The sequence below is a fragment of the Lucilia cuprina genome, chromosome 6 (genome assembly GCF_022045245.1).
Source record: "Lucilia cuprina isolate Lc7/37 chromosome 6, ASM2204524v1, whole genome shotgun sequence".
In the NCBI taxonomy this organism is placed as follows: domain Eukaryota; kingdom Metazoa; phylum Arthropoda; class Insecta; order Diptera; family Calliphoridae; genus Lucilia; species Lucilia cuprina.
The window spans coordinates 19,610,976-19,632,287 of NC_060954.1; the positions used below are offsets into that span (position 1 = coordinate 19,610,976).

Sequence of the window (21,312 nt, forward strand, 5' to 3'; positions counted from 1 at the left end):
AATCGACTCAGAAAGTGATTCTGAGCCGATTGGTATACTTTAAGGTGGGTCTAGGACCAATATTTTTGGGTGTTACAAACTTCAGCACAAACGCATAATACTCTGCCCACTATAGTGGTGTAGGATAAATTTTCAATTTTTGTAAAAATGATCGAATTTCTTGTGTTCTGAGTTCTATTTATGTAAATTTGGAACACAAAAAGTTACGTTATCACCTACCTGAAGTCTCTGAGAATCCAATATAGTATCTTTATTACCTAACCGTAGTTTTCGAAACTCCTAAAATATTTCTTAAGAACTAGAAGGGTTATTTGAGCCGATTTGGAACAAGAACTTAGTTCCTATATGGAATATTTTAGAATCCGAGAAAGTAACGTAATAACCGCCTGGAGTCTCTCAGACTCCAAGAGAACTTCTATCCGCATTCAAGAGCTAATGAGAGGGTCTGTATTAGCGATAAACACAGACATCGCTATAGGTAGAGATTAGAAGCTAATGAAAGATGCGAAGAGAAAAGATGATTACAAGAAAAAACAAGTAAGAAATTATAGTAGGGCGAGGCCGACCATATAATACCCTACACTTATTACAAAAATTAAATGTGGTTTAGTTGACATACCAAATCATTTAAGTTGATTTGTACCTGAGGGTCATCAAGTCTAGTATAGAACTTGGTTTTTCATATATATAAAATCTCTAATAAGCGAAGAGTAGCCAGTTTCATTAACTTTAAGTTGACCATTTTGGTTAAGCCCAATTTACGTTCTTAAGGTGTTTCATTTAAAGTGTAAATGTAGAGGATCTATTCCTAAGATTCCACACATTGCCTCAGTGGCTGTGCTTCTACGAGCTTCTGATATATTCAGTTCCACTATATTTACTCTCTCAATAAATGCTGAATGACTACATGTGTTCATTATTGGCTACCAGACCATAGAACCATGAGCCAGAATTGGTCTAACTAGAGCTTCACAGCAAAAAAGAACTCCCAAAGAAGAAAAAATTAATAGAATTTACTCTATGTGAGGAAGTAATGATTTTAGCACAGGCATGTCATAGGAGGGACGTCCTTTTAATTTGATTCCAAATTCACTACTTCTTAGTCATTCTCAAGTTGTCATTTTCTTAAAAGTAATTTGAAAGCGAAATTGCACTTTTATATAATTTAACTATTTATAATTTGACTTAACTAATTTTAACACATAGACACATTTTTTCCAAAGCATAAAAGTAATAGCATTGCAGAAAATCGCTTCTTCGGAAGTCATTGAACATCACTTTTACAAAAGGAAAAAAATCACTTAGTGCTAATTTTGAAGTGGTTGTAAATGTCATTCTTTGAGAAGTACTTCGTTATTTATTTATGTTTGGTATTTGTCTATAATCAAATATAACTCCAATGAACTTGTCAGTTTAGAGTTATACCACAAATTTTTTGGCAGTTGAAAGTAGGTATTATTTTCCTTGTAAAGAGTACCAACTCTGTTTTCTGGGGATTTATGCCCAGTCCTTATTTATTTGTCCATTTCATCAGTGTTCTTAGAGCGCGTTTTTAACTATGACAGATCTGTTATAACGTTTATATGACAAAAAAAAGTTATCTTAAAAAAGGAAAAAAGTATACTTTGGGATTCGACTTTTTAAATTTTGTTGACCCCTGTAATAAAAGAATCAAGATACACTCCCACTCACCTAAATAGGTTCACTGTTTTGTTTACATTCAAATAATTTTTTTGCAAAAAATAATGCACTAATTGGTTATATTAAAATTTTAATTAATACCATGATGTCTAATATATCACTAGTTAGACAAACATTAGTGCAATACTTAATAACCGATTTTTAATAATTTTTTCTAAAATACTACGTTTTTGAACAATATTTTTTTGGCTCATATGAATAGGTTCGTCATCTTTATTTGATAACAAGTAGGAAAGTATAGTCGGGCATGGCCGACCACATAATACCCTACACCATGAGTATATTTTCAACATTTTTATTTTTTATAAAGAAACTTTTATGTTGAATATTACCATAAATCCAAAATATTTAAGCAATTTATTGATAAAAAAAAAACTAAAATTTCTAAATGAGGCTTTATATAGGTCAAATATGGGCCGATCCTCCGTAAATTTGGGAAAAGCATATATTTTTAAATAACAGTTATTTTTGTTGAGTTTCATTGCGATACAAATGGTTACAAGTAAATTTTAGACGTTTAAGACATTTTTTGAAGGGGAGTTTGTTTGGGGGCTAGTGTCAAATTAAGGCTGATCCTTACGAAAATCTGCAGTGTCATTTATAATTATATAAAACTTATTTGTGTCAATTTTTAGAGAGATAGTAGAATATTTGACGTAATTATGGCATAAAAAGTTCAAATCGGGATGTACGGTTGTATGGGGGCTAGGTGAAATAATGGACCGATTTCAACCATTTTCAATAGGCTTCGTCCCTGTGCCAAAAAACATGCTTGGTCCAAACTTCATCAAATTATCTTGAAAATTGCGGCCTGTACCTTGCGCACAAGGTTTACATGGACAGCCAGCCGGACAGACGGACGGACGGACATGTCTTAATCGACTCAAAAAATGATTCTGAATCGTTCGGTATACTAAAAGGTGGGTATTTTTGTATGTTACAAACATCAGCACAATCGTATAATACCCTCCCCACTATAGTAGTGTAGGGTATAAAAACAACAAGAAATTGCATATTTCATTAAACTTTTTTATTTTTATAAACATGTTTACAAGGTTTTAGAAAAGATTTACTAAGGAACATATCCGCCGTTACTGGATATAACTCCGAATATTCGAGGTGATAAAGAGTTATAAATATTCTTAAGTAATGTCAAGGAAATTTCGCTCCAAGCTTTTTTAGTTCCTTTAATTTTGGCTTCTTTTGTGTCATACTGTCTGCCCGACCTATACACATTACGAGAAAGAATATCCGAAACCTTTTCGATAATAAATAGATGAGAAGATTATTGAGGCCACTCCAAAACTTTTACATTCTGGCTTCGAATCCACCCTTTTACAACCCTGGCGGTATGGATAGGGGCATTATATTTTTTTAATGATATTCGAAAATGTGAAAAAGCTGTTTCCCGTATGGCATTCCAATTATTACAATTTTTACTATATGAAAGAAATTTAAGCTCACATGTTTCATAATACGAAATTGGTCCCCACTACATCCCACATCCTTAACAGCTATGCAAACGACTCAGGTAGAGATCTTCCTTTTAAAAATCATAAAAATTATGATTATATCGATCTGGACCTTCTAAATTAAAAATGTTTTTATCCGAAAAACACAAACTTTTTATATATACAAATATTTTTTTAGTTGCTTGACAGCATTCAACAAAGCAGGTTGATGTCGCTTTGTTAAAGAAATTGCAAACATAACTTGAAAAACAAAAACAACTTGCAAAAGCAAGAGCATAATTTACAAAAACAACGTACACTCTAAATAATTTTCTAGAATGCATAACAATTAAAGTAAATAAGTTAATCTTGTTTCATACTTTTTTTGTACATTTTAATTAGAAATGTTGTTTCTATGTGAAGAAATTATCATTCTTAAGTACATTGATTACACACTGTTTATAAATATTCGCATTTTACAGTAATGCAATTTAATCTTCAAAATTAAAAATAACCAAATATTTTTTCCAGTGCAATTTCAATGAAAAAATGCTAATTGCGTGTGTGTAGTGGTGATTTTTTTATCTGCTTCTCTATCCACCGGTATATATTTTATAACCATGTGTTCATGTGAAAACTGAAGAGGATTTCTCTTTACGAGTGGCAATTGGAGTGGCTTTAATTATTTTTTTGATATTTCTAAAGCCTTAGCCCTTCTTGCAATTCGTTTTACTGTAGCTAGCTGTAACACCACTTTTTCTCTAATATTTGCTACAGAATCACTTGTCTTGGAGTCAAAATTTATGAAATCTCTTCTGTTCGCTTTTGTTTTGACTCTATATGTAGTTCCATTTATGCTTTCTTAATATTCAGACTGTTTTCTTATACAATTACGAATAACACTCTGAATTTGCCCAATTTTTTTTGGCAAAATTCCAGTAATTTTGGACAGTTTCCAAAAACGCTTGAACTTTGTCATTTTATTCTTTACTTAATTTTTTGTTAAAAAAAATATTGTCTATAATCGCAGACACAAGAATATGAATGGATTTTATTCACTGCCAGCAGTAAATTGATTTTATTCTGATTGAACCTAATCAAGTGAGCCAAAAATATATGGCTAAAAAACGTAGTATGTTAGAAAAAGAATATATTAAAAATCTTCTATTAGATATTGAGCTAATGAAAGAATCTATATATGTTATTATACTAGTTTAATGGTGGTGTATCGTCTCATTAAAGTCCAATAACTGCACTAGCTAGAACACGTATAACATTCCACAAGTCTTACACAGAAGAATAGTGTATGGTCAACTTCAGGAAATTACCTAGAGGTTAAATTTGATTCTATATCAAGCTATATATATATTCTATATCAGAGGTTAGTCAGTAACAACAAATTGGGTGTATGTCCGCATTTTGATCGTATACATTATCACAGAATACATAAAAAATCAGTAAACAAGTCGTGAATGGTTAACATAGCTGCATCAAGAATTACAAAAAATTGGACATATGTACATATTTCATTTAGCTCTATTAATTTGGTAAATTCGGTATTTACCTCCCATGATTTAGATGTGTCAGCGATTTTCACTGTTATAAACGCCAATCTATTTACGGAAACTCGATCTATTTCATTTGCTGGTGTAAGCGATGCAGAGCTATTCACAAACATGTCTGCGACTCTTATATCTTCTTGAAGATACTCGATTAATAATCGCCTTTGTTAGAACTAAATAGTCTACTTTTTAATAAAACATTAAACTCCATTTTTTCGTAACCTATAGTCGATTTGTTAAAAAAAACTTCATATATAGTTATTATAAAAATTATTAAACTTTAATAAAACAAAATCTAAAAAAGCGCAAGTAAACATTTGTAAATACATAAACATAAATAAAGCAGTCGATTTATAAAATGATTTCGTTTTTAAAACTTCTGCTAAGTTCTTTGTGCGGCAAGACAATACTATTCAAAAGTATCTTCTCCGAAGGCACCTGTACAAAACAGCCTAAACGAGAAAGAAATATGCAATTCAAATTAGTAAATCAAAATCAACATAATAATATAGAAAACATATTTCTTGTAATATAGATTTAATCAATAGCACACTTATAGTGAGTAAATTTAGAAATCTTTTAATAACTTACCTAAAATAGTTATAGAAGGATTAAGTTTTCCCTCCTTATTGAATAGAGGTGGATTTTCCATTTTGGCAAAAGGTTTGTTTGGATCAGGATCACTGGGTGTACCCTCAACACGAGACCACTGACCAATAGTAGAACCACGACCAACTGTAATCAATAATATAAAATTGTTTAAATATCTATTGTTTACAAAATTTATATTCCTGTACCTATAGAATGCAATATTAAAGTGTGATCTTTGATAATAGCATTTTCCAATATTATCGACTCACGTATTCTAACACCGGGACCTATGGTAACGCCTGGACCAATTGATACATTTGGTCCCAACTGCAAATGGATTTGTTATTTTATAATAATAAATTTTATTTAATTTAGATTACTTACTACTGCCGTATAGTGAACTGTTGCGCTTGGATGTATATGCACATCGGACATTATAGTACATATAAGATTTCCCTCATCATCCTCTGCATGTTTAACACCAGCATTCGCTAAACGTTCTGGATGTGTTTTCTTATAAAGTTCTGTAATGAAAAAATTAGTTTTGTAAGTTGTTTTTTGATTTTTAAACAATATTTTTTAGTTTTTATTTTAAATGCATTTTTTTTTTTTTTATAATATCTAATCCCAGGAAAAATTGTATTAGTTCTACAACTAGTTCTGGAACACATGATTTTAGCCTGAACTTGTTCTAGTTTGGCGTTGAGACCAATGATTTTTGTTTGAAATTGTCACCTTCTGAACTGGTTCTGAGGAAGTGCTATGGAGTCAACATTCGTTCATTGGAACGCTTCTGGAACTAGTTCTTTAATCAATGATTTTTGTTTGAATTTTTCAAACTCGGAACTAGTTCCAGGAAAGCTGTAGAGAACGTATAAGCAAATATTTCTTTTTTAGCGTTTTTGTTTCAAATTATTAAGATTAAGAGCAATTTTTAGAAACTGTTGAGGAATTTTTACTATTGTACCAATGTTATTTACAAAACTTACATATACAATTTATTATAATCCTTCCGCACCTGTTATCTTTTAAAATATTTTCTGTAAGGATATACATACGTTATAAGCAACTAACTTTCGCTTCTCTCGGTACCATTGAATTAGTGGGCTCTTTAATATCTTGTAATTCAGTGGAATGCAAAAATATACAATTGAACGTGTTTTCTATTTCGATAAAAATAAGTTTATAAATTTTTAATTTTTTGACATTTTTTTCCAATTGATTCCGAGAAGTAGTTTCAGAAGTAGTATGCGTTCCATTGAACTATTGTAGTAGCAATGTATTACTAGTTTCAAAGAACTAGTTCCTTTAAAGCTTTTTATAAGTATTTAAGAACAACAACAATATTCTAAAGAACGGGTTCCAGAAGTAATGGCGGTAATACTAGTTCCAAGGCTGTTGTTTAAGAATCTGAAGTGGTTCTGTTTTCACTCGTTCTAGAACTAGTAGTTTTTAGAACAAGTTCTATAATTTTTCATGGGATAAGTTTTTTTATTGGTCTAACCTTATCTAATACTACAGGTTATTGATCTATTGTGTGGGCTGGTGACACATTTTGGTATAACAAATAATAATATCCTTTATTGCAATCAGGGACGATGGAGCATAGTTTTGTGTTCATAAACTAGATAAAACTACAAAACCGTGTGTGATTAAATTCACACAAAGAGCTACATACACATTTTAAGCACTGTGCTCTTGCCTACGTGAATATGTAACAATGTTTATAAGACTGAAAGTTTAAACTATACCAATCAGATAAGTTTCCTTATACATATATACATACATATGTTTAACAACATAATAATAACAAAATCATATTACGATACATGAACACCTCAATATTTCTGTATAACAAAAATTGAATATCAATAACAACAAATATATAAAATGTTCATTTCATGACTCACCCAAATAATGACGATTGGCATAAATCGCTGATCCGGCCGTCTTAAGTTGAGACCACCAATTTGGCACTGGCATAGCGTACAATTTATCTGTACCCGCCAAAGGTGTTAATACCTCCTGCTCCCATTGTATATGGCCTTGATCTTTGCCATTACCGTTTGAACCACCATTTGCATAATAATTAGTACCATTATACTCTTGGACCTTTGAATGAAAGATTTCCGATAGTTTGGCAAAAATATCCATGGAACAGACATAAACACCACAATTAATAAAAGTGGAAACATATGAACTAGGCTTTTCCACATAATGTGAAACTGCGCCAGTGTTACGGTCAAATACCAAACAGCCATAATGTACCGCCTGTTGCCTAGTGGCTTCGGTGCTCATAATTGTAACCAGAGCAGAAGCAGGTCGTTCGGTATGAAAATTGTAAAGGTCCTGTAGTGGGAAATCAGCACAAACATCACCATTAAGGACGAAAAATGCTTTTGGATTTCCAGCACGAATTTGATCACGAAAATGATACATGCCACCTGCCGTACCCAAAGAGGTGAACTCTTGCAAATAGCGTATATTAATGCTATACAAAGTCTGCATGTCTGTGACAAAGTTTTCCATTTGTGTTTGGGGGTAATAACCTATTATAAGGATTTCTTTGAGGTCAGGAAGCTTTACACAAGCCTCAATATGATGTTGAATAATAGGACGTCCAGCTACAGGAAAAAGTGGCTTTGGTGTATCCAAAGATAAGGGCCGAAAGCGAGTGCCTATGGATGAGAACAATTATAAAGTTTTGTGGCGTATTATTTTATACTTTGATTACCTTTCTGCGGTCCACCTACTAAAATGACAGCCTTCAACATGTTTAATAAGTTTTTTTTTTTTCTTAGAAAGGATAAGTTGTTTTTCTTTGTGCTACGTGTAAAAAGTTGCCGGTTGTTATCAATTTTTAGATGAATAATTTTCTTTATTTATTTTTTTTCGGCAACAATTTGTTTTTTCTTTTTAGGGCCGTCGGCAGGGCGAATTCATATAAGGTGGTCTTAATCAATCAGCTGATAATTTTTTTCTTAATTCGCCTGGTTTTCCTAGCTGTCAAAGTTTGTTATTGTTTACATTTTTATATATAAAAATGTCCATTAAACAGAGAAAAACTTCGTTAATATTTTGAATAATTTATGTAAGAAATCTGAAAATACCAAACATCTCGTAAACAAATATCATTTTATTTAAATAATGGCATAATAGGTATGTATGCAAATATGTTATTTAAGAGAAATATTTTTTCTATTAAATGTTAACATATTACAAAATATTGTTTTATATTTTATATAAAAATTGTGTAGATAACGTGATTAACTAAAAAAAATCTCTTCCGGAACACTTAATATTAAGAAACGCATATGAAGTATTTAAAAATTTTTCATCAAATGAATTCCCCGTACATATGGTTTTTGACATTTACGAAAACCAAAAGCAAAAACAAAAAACATGGGATATGTTGTTGCAGAACTGCCACCACCTTATCTGAATTCGCCTTGGCCGACGGCTTAAATAATGATGTTTAATGGCAACATTATAAATTTACGCTTCTGGCAACGTTATAAAATTTTAAGTCGAAAATAGTCGGAAAAAGTCAAAAAAGTCGAAAAGTAGAAAAAAGTCGGAAAAAGTCGAAAATTGTCGAAAAGTCGGAAAAATTCGAAAAGTCGAAAAATGTCGAAAAGTTAAAAAAAGTCGGAAAGTCGAAAAGTTGACTATTTATAAAATATTAAAAGTCGAAAAATCGATTTTTAATTAAATGAAAAAAGTCGAAAAGTCGACTTTTCATAAAATGCAGAAAGTCGAAAAATCTACTTTTCATAAAATGCAAAAAATCGAAACGTCGACTTTTCGTTTCAACTATAAAACCCTACTGAACATACTCCCTTTCCCAGCTGAGATCTTCTTGCTATTCTTCTCGACAAGTCATGCGACTCAGCCTAGCCGCTTGTGAACTTTAGAAACCTTCGTTGAACATAGTAGATATATATTGTCTCCTATATCTACAAGTATATTTCGAAAAAAGTCGAGTTTATGTTATGGACGCTGGTTATCTCAGCCTAAAAAATTTTTATTAAAAACATTTTGAAAACAACAATTTTTTCGTTTTTACAAAATCGAATAAAAGATTTAAAAGAACGATTGTTTGTACAGAAAACTTACTTTTGCCGCAAGAAATTATATTTCATAGCGTCGTTGAAATATTTATTGTCATTCGCCGTCGTCATTGCTGTCAAGTTTCGTCGGCGCAGGTCTCTGCCGACAAAACATCACGAATTCTGCAGAAAATTTTTTTGTTGCCAATTATTTCTTCATATTTTCACGAAAAATATTCGATTTTTTTCGTAACTAACACAATCAATATCCGGCAATAAGGATATATTTAATGTTTTCTACATGTAAGTATCGAAGAGCAGCTGAAAATCTGGGAAATAAGGTGGATTTCAGCAAGTATTTGCCACACCTTTGATGCAAATCATAACTTTGTGTTTCTTTTGTTGCAGTTATTTGACCATCCATAATGGATATGCAGCCATCATCACCTGAACTAATGGTGTGTCAAGCGCTGTGCGCAGCCACCGATAGCAATCACGAAGTGGTACGTAAAGCTGAACTACAGCTGGCCGAATGGGAAGGACAGCCGGGTTTTTTCACGACACTAACACGCATATGTCTGGCGGTTGTTGGTGGAATGGATCCATCTATTGCACCACATTTGGATGTGAATGTGCGCTGGATGGCGGTGGTGTATTTGAAGAATGGCATTAATAAGTTCTGGCGTAAAGGAACTCGCCAGGAATTATCGCAGGAGGAGAAGCAACAAATTAGGGATTTACTATTAGTACATTTTGCCAATGAACCCATACCTCAAATTTCCTTACAAATAGCTGTTTTAATGGCTCGTATAGCTCGCATAGATTGTCCACGTGATTGGCCTCAGTTGATACCGGAACTACTGAAGCGTCTACAGGAGTTTGCTGCCAATGTTGGTAGTTGTGATGTGTACGAATCCGGTGAACAGCAAAGAGTGCTTTTAACTCTCCATCATGTTATCAAGGCTTTGGCCTCGCGTCGCATGATGGCCGAAAAGAAGGTTTTCGAAGAGCTTACCAGCAATATTTATGAATTTATTTACCAACTATGGGATACACTTTGTCCACTGTTCTTCCACCAATTAAAAGAGGCACCATTCCTGGCCAAAACCACTTTGGAACGCTCTGTGTTATGTACTAGAATTTTGCGTAAATTAACTATATTTGGTTATTCAAAACCACAATCCTCCGAAATATGCCTGCGTTTCGTTGAGAAACTATTTGAGCGTCTTAAGCAGTGTTTGAATTGTCGTTTCGAGTTGCGACAACTTAATGCGGACGAACAAATTATAGCACTATTGGAGAAATTGATATTAAAACAGATGAAGACCCTATTGGAATTCCATGAAATGCATGCCGAGGCTTTTAAGAATTTCGCTCCCATGGCTTTGCAGTTCTCATTCGACCATGTCTTCCACATTAGTGCTTATCTTATATTCACCGATAATATAATAAATTTTCGCCAATTTGCTATTCACTGTATTAATCTAATGAAGGGTCTGATGTCTCCGTTCTATTGGCAAAAGGTCGACAATTCGTGGGACAGTGAAAATAATCGTGAATTGGAAATACGCACCTCGCTGGAGAAATTCTTCACCGAAGAACGTTTAAGTTACATTTGCGAAAAGATAATTACACACTATTTTATACTAACACAAATCGAACTCGACCTATGGCTAGAAGATCCCGAGGAGTTTGCTCAAGATGACAATGGTGGCGACACATGGAAGTATGCCTTGAGACCATGTGTGGAGACATTATTTGCTGCTTGTTTTGCTAGTTACCAAACACAAATGTCGGCAGAAGTTGTTAAATACATACAGAAAGCCCAACAAATTCAGCTGACAGCAAGTTCCGATCTTAAGGACATTCTGCTAAAAGACGCAATTTACAATGCCGCCGGGCAGGCGTCTCTACATTTATTCAATGAACTAGACTTTGATGCCTGGTTCAGTGGTCAGCTATTGAATGAGTTAAAAATTGACTCGGACAATTTTCGAATATTACGTAGACGCATAATTTGGCTGCTGGGAGAATGGGCCGGAGTGAAATTCTCACGAGACCTACGACCTCTGGCTTATGAGGCTTGTTTACATTTGTTGCGTCCCTCTGAAGATATGTCCATTCGTCTGGCTTCATCTAGGACGCTGTCGATTTTGGTGTCAGACTTTGATTTTGCACCCGAAGCATTTTTGCCCTATTTGGAACCATCGTTTAATGCTCTGTTTGTGCTGTTGCGTGAATCTAAGGAATGCGATACTAAAATGAAAGTTTTGACAATCATGTCATCGTTGGTGGAGAAAATGAGTGATAATATTGAACCACAAGCTGATAATTTGATATCCTATTTACCGTTACTGTGGAAAGAGAGTGAAGATTATAGTATGTTACGTTGTGCTATTATATGCACACTACAACAAGTTGTTAAGGCCATACGTGATATTCCGGAGAAAATGCGTCCATTCTTATACAGTGTTATTGCTTTGAGTACCGATATACAGGTAAGGTGTTTTTTATTTGCTAATATTGAATCAGATATTGTCTACCTTTTATAAGTATGATTTTTATAAAGTATCAAATAAACTTAATTTAACTTGCAGGAACCTTCTCACATCTATCTCATCGAAGAAGGCTTATCACTGTGGGTGGCTGTGGTAGAAAATTCGACTAGCATGTCAGAGCAGCTAATGAATTTGTGTCGAAACATAATGCCCATTATAGAAATGTCTTCGGAAAATCTACGCACCGTATTAGTGTTAATACAGGCATACATCCTGCTGGACGCACATGCCTTCTTAGAACGTTATGGACGTTCATTTATAGACTTTTGCAATCGTATGTTCGATGATATACGTCCCGAGGGCATAAGTTTAATGTTGAAAGTTCTAGAGATTTGTCTAAAGACAGATGCTAGCTATGGCTTAGAACTAGTAAGACCTCTTTTACCATACATATTCCGACAAGTATACAGTAACAAGGATTTTCCTATGCTTATGGGCATGTATCTAACAATGGTGGCCCGTGTGCTGTTAATAAGTCAACAGGTGTTTATGGAAGTTATACAAGAACTGCAGCAGCCAGATGCTTTGGAAAAGATATTGGATGTTTGGATCACAAAGATGCCTTTGGTGACAGAGTTGGAAAAACTTAAACTATTCTGTTTGGCCTTTCTGTCAATATTCTCTAATAATCCCATAGTTTTGGAACGATTTCCCGCCATCATGCAAAACATTAGAGATACACTGTTTGAGGTAATGCGCGAGGATGAAGATGACGAAGTGCCGGACGATGCCAATGATCCGAACAAAACTAGTGAAACTAAACAGGTCAAGTACTGTGATTCATTGGTTTTTGTCGATGAGTACGATTTAGATACGAGCAGTTATTGCACCATGGACGATTTTGATTATAAAACCTATCACTATGATCGCTGCAGGCAATTGTCTCTCAAAGATCCGGTTCACAAAATCTCCCTACCACAATACATCGAATGGCAATTGAATAACCTGCGCACTCAATTGGGCGATGAGGCCTATCAACAACTAATGCGTTCCGTTTATCCAGGTGTTTTGGAAAAATTTGGACAATTTGCTAATTTGCAAATAACATTTCCCATTAATTAGTGTCCCCTGAGGTGTGATATTATGATGACACTTTAAAGAAAAGCAGAAGATGAAAATAACTAGAATCTAAAATGTTTCTACTAAAGATGTAAGCGATATATTGCAAACGACTCAATTTGCAAAATAATGTCTGGCATCTGTTGCTTATTTCTAAGTTACTATTCTAATCATTTATAATTTTTTGATACCAATGTAAATTATTTGATGTAATTTTTTTTATTAATTTTAATTTGTACACGTTTTTTTTTCTAATTTTAGAACCCTACAACAACTAAACGCATCTCTTAAGGCTGCGATATTAATTTTATAAATTGTTTTGTTAAAATGAGAATAAAAGTAATAATTTCAAATTAGAATGTGGAGTGATTGTTGAAAAAATGTCTAAGGGAGGTGATTTTTTTTTCTAGGAAATAACTTTTAACATTTTAAAGAAGTGTTTGTGATCTGTTTGGTAATTTATACATCCCTTTAGGTTTATTTTTAAAACACTTTAGGTTCTCTAAGTAATCTAAAGTGTGGTCACTTTATACTGCTTCGGTATTGCCTCTTAGAAGTATGTTGTTATTTTATCAGATTAAGATGGTTCCATTTGAGATCGATGACATTTAATATTAATGAAGAGTTGATATATATTCAAGGTAGAATAAAGAATTATAATTCTTTGTTGAACTCTATAGCAATGATTTTCCAGAATCCAAGTCCTAAAATACGTATGTATTAAAATTTAATGAAATTCCTTAACGGGGCAAAAGTTTCCTTGTTTAATAGATTTTTGCAAAATTAGTCTAAATCAATATTGAAACTATAACAAGATTTTATTTAACCACATCAAACAACCCCTTGGAAAAAGAAAAAAAATTATTGCGCCAATACTTGTAAATAAACGTAATTAGTTTACCATGACAACGGGCAACCACATTGTGTACTGTTTACTGCCACAAAATGTTTCGATTAACAGAAATACACGGAGACATACTGTTCATAAAATTGAGGGTGGTAATAATTTCAACAATAATTTGTGTATCAGAAAAAAGGAAAAAAATAAAAATAAAGGAAAAATTAAATGATTTTTCATAAAAAATGACAACAACTACAAGAAGAAATGTTATTATAACCGATCTGGACCAATCGGATACACAAATAGGCACACACGAAGGTAGTCATCGTAAGGTTCATAAAAAACGCACAAAAGAGAAAACATTGCAAACGCTTTCGGGCAACTTCAATAGGCGTTCTCAGAGTGCAGAGGGCTCGAAAGAGGATAAATGTGGCAAAACTGCTAAACACACTAGTTACTTTAATGAATTGGTAATTAAACGATTTTATATCTTTTACGCTTAATTAAACTTTATTAACAAATCTTTCTTTAGCTTCAATCAAAAGATCAACAAATGGAAAAATTACTGCAACGTTTGGCCACCCTGCATAAATTTAATGAACAGTTTGCCGATGAAAATCAACGTCTTCTTAACGATGCCAAATGCCTAGAGCAGCGTATTGCCGTCTTGCAACGTCAAATAGCTGATTGCAACAACTGCCACAAGCTAGACCAGGAGTTGTCCCAAAGCATAGAGGATAACAAAGTGTTAACAGCCGATGTGGAGATGATGAAAACTCTAGTCTATCGTTTAAATGTACAAATAGAACGCTATCAGGATTGCTTTAGACAAGGAACCAAGCCAGAGGAAAAATCACATCAAAACTCAGATACTAAGTCTTCCATTTCACAGTGGCAACAGGGACGCTTACGTACTCATACTTTGTCGCCACTATTGCAGGCTTATGATGAAATGTTACGCGATAAAGAGGATTTAATACAACAATACAAACAGGAGTTTGGGCATTTTACGGGGGAATTGAAAACCGTAATAGAGGAAAACAATCGTTTGCAACAGGAAATAGAGAATCTAAAACGTGATGGAGGTAATTGGCGAGAAGAAAGAGCTAGACTTCAAGCTCAATTGGATATATGTCGACAAAAGGCAGATTCTCAAACTCGAAAAACCGATTTGGCCAAAGAAAAACTTGTTGAGGTGATGCATTGTTATGAGCAGAAGATTCAAACTTTAGTTTTAGACATGGAACACCTGCAAAGTGCCTATACACGCTGTAAAGCCGAATTAGCTTCACTGAAAAGTATGGCTGCTCTGCCACAAGACACCATTGCTACATCGCTGCAAGAATGCAAAGAACTATTGGAACAGCTACGACAACAGCACAGCAAAGAGAAACATTCATTGGAACGCACTATTGGTGAACTTTCCGAACGTAATACCAATGTAGATATAAAAATAGAAAAACTTAAACAAGAAAACTCAAAGCTTAAACAAGAACTCGAAGAGCACCTCACCCAAACAAACGACTTACGTAAACGTAATGTTTCTCTCCAACGTTCAGTGGAAAAAGTTAAACGCTCTCGTGATCGTCTAAAAGCTCGCCTACGTATTGCTTTGCAATGGGCCCAAAAACTCGAAGAGGGTCAAGCAAATTTACAAACTACCTGGGATGCTCTTAAACGTTTGGAAACTATTGTCAAGCACAAAGAGTCTCAAGTGCGGGGACTACATGCCAGACACCTGCAGGAAATAGACAAATTAGAAAAGAAATTGGCTCAAAAAGAGGAAACTATTAAGACCATATTAAGGGATCGTCTTAACGTAAATACAAATCGATAGCAAGAAAATTTTTATAAATTAGCAATATTTGCTACTTATATTTAGAAGGAGTTAGTTTTTTTTATTTAATAACTATCTATTAATTTGTTAAATTGTTTTGAACATTTACTTTAAAATTAAGTCCTAATAAATCTAGTCTATTAAAGCGTACTCGAGTCATTACTATAATTAATAATAAAGTTTAATTTATCCTAAATAAAACTGTAATACTAGGCGAAATAATGGACCGGTTTTAACCATTTTCAATATGTTTCGTCCTTGGACCAAAAAAACGTGTGTGCTAAATTTTTATCCAATTATATTGAAAATTGTGACCTGTACCTTGCGCTCAAGGTTTACATGGACAGCCAGACGGGCGGACATAGCTTAATCGCCAAAGCAAAATAATTCAGAACTGAACGATTGTAGGTCTTATTGGTAACAATGAACAGTCTGGTGTGATTTTCCGTATTTCAAGACGTTAACATAAAGGACAAGTGGAGAGATTGAGAATTCTTTATAATCACTTGAAAGTTTTATTAAGGAATCTTTCGATCACAGGAAATGTTGAAGACACAAATTTAGGAGCGGGGTTTTGAGTTGGCAATCAAATGTCAATTAATAATCAGATTAGTTAATTTAAAAATAAATTGTTTCTGATGTTATAAATTTTAAACAAAAAATATATTGTGATCGACCCTTATTTGACCTTAGCCCCCATACAAACCCCCCTTCCAAAGATGTCTTAAACGTCTAAAATCGACTTGTAACCATTTGTATCGCAATAAAACTCAACAAAACTAAATGTTATTTAAAACTATATCCTTTTCCCAAATTTACCGAGGATCGACCCATGTTTGACCTATACTCCTATATTTAGAATTTTTTTATTAATAAATTGCTTAAATGCTTTGGAAGTAAAATTCAACATAAAAGTTTCTTTATGAGAAATAAAATTTTTTTAAAATATACTTATGGTATAGGGTATTATATAGTCGGCCATGCCAGACTATACTTTCCTACTTGTTATACCCTACACCACTTTAGTGGAGAGGGTATATTGGGTTTGTGCTGATGTTTGTAACATACAAAAATATTCGTCCTATACCCACCTTAAAGTATACCAATCGCCTTAGAATCATTTTCTGAGTCGATTAAGCTATATCCGTCCGTCCGTCCGTCTGGCTGGCTGTCCATGTAAACCTTGTGCGCAAGGTACAGGCCGCAATTTTCAAGGTAATTGGATGAAATTTTGTCACACACGCTTCTCAGGACGAAACCTATTGAAAATGGTTAAAATCGGTACATTATTTCGACTAGCCCCCATACAACCGTATCCCCCAAATAGGGCCTTTTGGCTTATAATTAATTTAAATGATCTATTATGTTAACAAAAGTCGACAAAACTTAGTTTTATAGAACTTTAAATGACACTACCGATTTTTGTAATGATCGGGCTTCATTTGACCCTCTCCCCCTTACAAACTCCCCTTCAGAAAATGACTTAAAGGTCAAAATTCACTTACAAACACTAATAACACTTTTAAATTCTACATAAATAATATTGAAGAAGACTTAACTCCCCCTACCAACATTTTTAAGGATAGGGCCATATTTTGCCCTACTCCCCTTGAGCCCTCTTAAAAAAGTAAAAATATTTCGAAATATAGTTAAAAAACAATCCAAATGCTTTATTTTTTTAAATAATCCCCATTTTTAACATACGTACTGACTGGTGTAGAGTATCATATGGTCGGCTACGCCCGACTATACATTCATACTTGTTTTTTATTATTGTTTGGTTTGATTCATTTAATGTATTTACTCTTGACAAAAAGGAATTTTGATAGTTGGGATTCGAGGTAATCTAAAAAATGAGTTATTATTAGGTACATCTTATGGAATTGTGTGATTATAATGTCTGTAGAACAATAAGGATTTACGAATTGTACGCATAGCTTTAGCTTATGCGTATTATATATCAGTGACTGTTTCTTTTTAATATATCTAACTAAAAATACTCGTCATTCTGATAGTTGTAGAATATGTATATTGTTCTTATCTCATTGATCCTAAATAGCAAACTATAGGTACTTTACTTGCTGTCAGATTAAGAGAAGTTTTAAGAAACCCTGTATTTGTATCCGATAACATTAACTACTGTTATCGGATATAGGACGTGACTCTTACGTTTAACAATAACACGTTTGACACTTCCCTACAAGAACAGTGACAGTCAATTGACCGGTCATTTGACTGGCACTACTGATGGATGGTTTCTATCATAGCGTATAACAAAGTTTCTATCAGTTTCTTAAGGCAAATGGACAAAAGTGATGTAAACATTTGTGTACGTGTGATATTTCATCTCCCTCACACTTATGAATTCTCTCGACTTCAAAACATATATTTGCGCTGCTCACTCTTTTGTTGTTTACAAATCAATGATGATGGAAATGTTAGTCAGGGTTGACTAATCAGTCTTGATGGATATATCCATCACTGTTAACATATAATCATTGATGTATAAATCCGTCACTGTTGATCAATCATACTTGATGAATACATCAGTCACTGTTGACTAGTCATAATTGATGAATATATCCGTCAAATATGACCGGTATAACTTTTATAATAAAACTCATTTTTATATTATTTTTATTATAAAATATATTAGTTTTTATTATGTTTTAGGTTAATTTTTTTAAATATTTTTTTTGTTTTTGTCTATGGTGGCTCTTTTCTACGGCTTTTTTAATACTTTTTTCAAAGTCTAAGGACCCTTGCAGATTAAAAACTACTGAAATTTGTAGACGATATATATATTAATATATTTTTCTTGTTTTTTAAAAGTTTTCTTCTTGTTTTTAAGTTTTTTTATTGTTTTTTCAAGTCTATTTCTTGTTTTTTATTATTTTCAATTTAATTTTTCACTTTATTCGTTCAATTTAGTTTAATTTTTGTTAAGCTTTAAAATTTTCACTTTCGTCCATTCATTTTCGCAGAAATAATTATTTTGTAACGACAGAAAATACAACACTGTAAATCAAACTACAACAGTGACAGTCATTTTACCTGTCATATGACTGTCATTTGTGATGGAAATAACCATTTTAATAAAATATTAATCAAAATGTAGTTGTTTCACTCTTGCATATGCATTCCTTACCAGTTTATAAATTTTTTTTAACAATGGCAACAACAATAATTTTTACTGCAGAAAATGCAACCCTCTACCGCAACAGTGACGGTCATTTTACCAGTCATTTGACTGTCATTATTGATGAAAACATTCATAACATTTTTTTCAAACCATTCTATAAAGAAAAAAATGCAAATGTGTTAGTAATAATAATTTTTCATGTGTTAGTTTCAGTCATTCATTTCTTGTAGGGTTATGACCAGGTTCACACTGGGAATCTTTTGTTGAGAGACTTTGATTTTGTGTGTGTGTGTGTGTGTGTGTGTGAGAAAGTGATGGTTGATATTTCTTTCTCTTTTTCTCAAATCAAAAATTTCCCAAAAAAGTTTCCTGGTGTGAACCAGGTCTATATGGAATCTATATTATAGATAGTTTGGAATATACTAAGATAGTTTCTATATTCCTCATCTTAATACGCAAATATTGTAGAGGACTGCATAATCCTTCACTACATGTTCGTTATCGGAGTCAGTAGCTTTCTTTTTAAAAATTTTCTCTCAAATTGGTTTCGTTATAAGTCTAATAGCGGTTTATGTAATTAACCAAAACTTTATATAAGATATACTATAACACCCGTATTCATAAAGATATTAATAGCTTATTTTAGGTTTATTAAGCACATTTTGCATACAAAATTCTTACAATAAACCATCAATAACTTTATTAAGCATTTATGAATATGGTGGTTAGCCTTTTAGTTGATATTGTTCGTTTTGGTTATAATTCATATAAGACTTTCATATTCGATTGGTAATAAGACCGTTTGAATGTTTTTAATTTTAAAAAATCACTTTTAACGGTCATCATTTAAAATTTTTACATTTTATCTGAACAAGTAAAAGCTTTTGAACTTTGAGTGTTTTGTCTGCTGTATTCTCTATTATTATTATTTTTTTTTTGAAAAAAGCTTAAGAGATTTTCCAATAAGCTCTAAAGCATTCATTATCTAACAGCTGTTTCAATTGTACCGGAAACTTTTTTCTAACCATTGTGAACGGACCACAATAATACTACCCGTGGCTGCGTTTTTAACAATATACATACATACATTCATTTGTAAATATTTACTTTGGTAAATTATAATATTGATAATTGTTGCATATTTTTGTAAGTATATTATGTAAATATTACGTATAAGTACATACCTATTATGTGTGAAATTATTAGATAAATATGATTTTAATAATAGGAAATCTATGCAAACTTTAACATTTTTCGGTATAAAAATTTCATCATTTCATAAAGAATATTACTAAATCTTAATAGTTACCACATTATGCGGCAAGCAATACCCAGCAGTTCGACAAGAAGTCAATGCATATGAAAAATACAGTAATTTCCACTAATATTTACCTACCTGGATGATCGTAATTCGTATGTTTTTGGTAATTCGTCACGAATGTACCCTTTGTAATCGAGAATGAAGACAGTCGTCACTTTAGTGTCCTTTTTGTAAGCGGGAGCGGAGACAGTCGTCTCTTTACTGCCCTCAAGTAACCTAGAGATGGCTGACTCCAATTCGTATGTTTTTGGTATTTCGTCACAAATAAACTCTTTGTAATCGAGAATGAAGACAGTCGTCACTTTAGTGTCCCCTTTTTCCACTAATATTTACCCACCTTGATGATCGTAATTCGTATGGTTTTGGTAATTCGTCACGAATGTACCCTTTGTAATCGAGAATGAAGACAGTCGTCACCTTAGTGTCCTTTTTGTAAGCGGAAGCGGAGACAGTCGTCTCTTTACTGCCCTCAAGTAACCTAGAGATGGCTGACTTCAATTCGTATGTTTTTGGTATTTCGTCACAAATAAACTCTTTGTAATCGAGAATGAAGACAATCGTCACTTTAGTGTCCCCTTTTTCCACTAATATTTACCCACCTGGATGATCGTAATTCGTATGTTTTTGGTAATTCGTCACGAATGTACCCTTTGTAATCGAGAATGAAGACAGTCGTCACTTTAGTGTCCTTTTTGTAAGCGGGAGCGGAGACTGTCGTCTCTTTACTGTCCTCAAGTAACCTAGAGATGGCTGACTCCAATTCGTATGTTTTTGGTCTTTCGTCACAAATAAACTCTTTGTAATCGAAAATGAAGACAGTCGTCACTTTAGTGTCACCTTTGTAAGCGGAGGCATTCATCTCTTTACTGTCTCTTTGTAGGGTGTAGACTGACGATTGACTTCCTCGTAGGACAAGCCCATGTTAAAGTGGTCGGTCACCTAAGTAGTCAGGTGGCTAGGGGCCACCACAAGTGGTAGTTGAACTGCTGGGTACTGCTTGTGTTTCTATAACACAATAAATCAATGTATTCAACAAGCATGTTGTTATTAACTAGACTCCTACGGTTTCATCTTAACAATTAAATTAACAACGGACTGTGAAAAAAAACAAACATTCACTCAAGTAGGTTTAAATATAAATAAAATTCAACATGTCCATAGTTATTCATGAAATGAAATCATTTATGGAAACATAACATT

At 33.2% G+C, this 21,312-nt stretch overlaps 3 protein-coding genes across 3 annotated transcripts; 2 read left to right on the forward strand and 1 right to left on the reverse strand.

The window, feature by feature from the left end:
- Positions 1 to 4,969: 4,969 nt before the first annotated feature.
- On the reverse strand, positions 4,970 to 8,240 carry LOC111677485 (mannose-1-phosphate guanyltransferase alpha). Its single transcript, XM_023438606.2, has 6 exons — positions 8,040 to 8,240; positions 7,216 to 7,983; positions 5,690 to 5,829; positions 5,512 to 5,632; positions 5,306 to 5,449; positions 4,970 to 5,166 (listed from the first exon to the last, which is right to left on the reverse strand). Exons 1-6 carry the CDS (start codon positions 8,077 to 8,079, stop codon positions 5,066 to 5,068), a joined length of 1,314 nt encoding a protein of 437 aa, XP_023294374.2. The 5' UTR covers positions 8,080 to 8,240; the 3' UTR covers positions 4,970 to 5,065.
- Positions 8,241 to 9,481: 1,241 nt separating this feature from the next.
- On the forward strand, positions 9,482 to 13,330 carry LOC111677473 (importin-11). The gene is made up of 3 exons (XM_023438594.2): positions 9,482 to 9,657; positions 9,763 to 11,852; positions 11,952 to 13,330. The coding sequence occupies exons 2-3, from the start codon at positions 9,780 to 9,782 to the stop codon at positions 12,972 to 12,974; spliced, it is 3,096 nt and encodes a 1,031-aa protein (XP_023294362.2). The 5' UTR covers positions 9,482 to 9,657; positions 9,763 to 9,779; the 3' UTR covers positions 12,975 to 13,330.
- Positions 13,331 to 13,456: 126 nt separating this feature from the next.
- On the forward strand, positions 13,457 to 15,799 carry LOC111677474 (protein Cep89 homolog). The gene is made up of 2 exons (XM_023438595.2): positions 13,457 to 14,282; positions 14,345 to 15,799. The coding sequence occupies exons 1-2, from the start codon at positions 14,055 to 14,057 to the stop codon at positions 15,647 to 15,649; spliced, it is 1,533 nt and encodes a 510-aa protein (XP_023294363.2). The 5' UTR covers positions 13,457 to 14,054; the 3' UTR covers positions 15,650 to 15,799.
- The last annotated feature ends 5,513 nt before the right edge of the window (positions 15,800 to 21,312 follow it).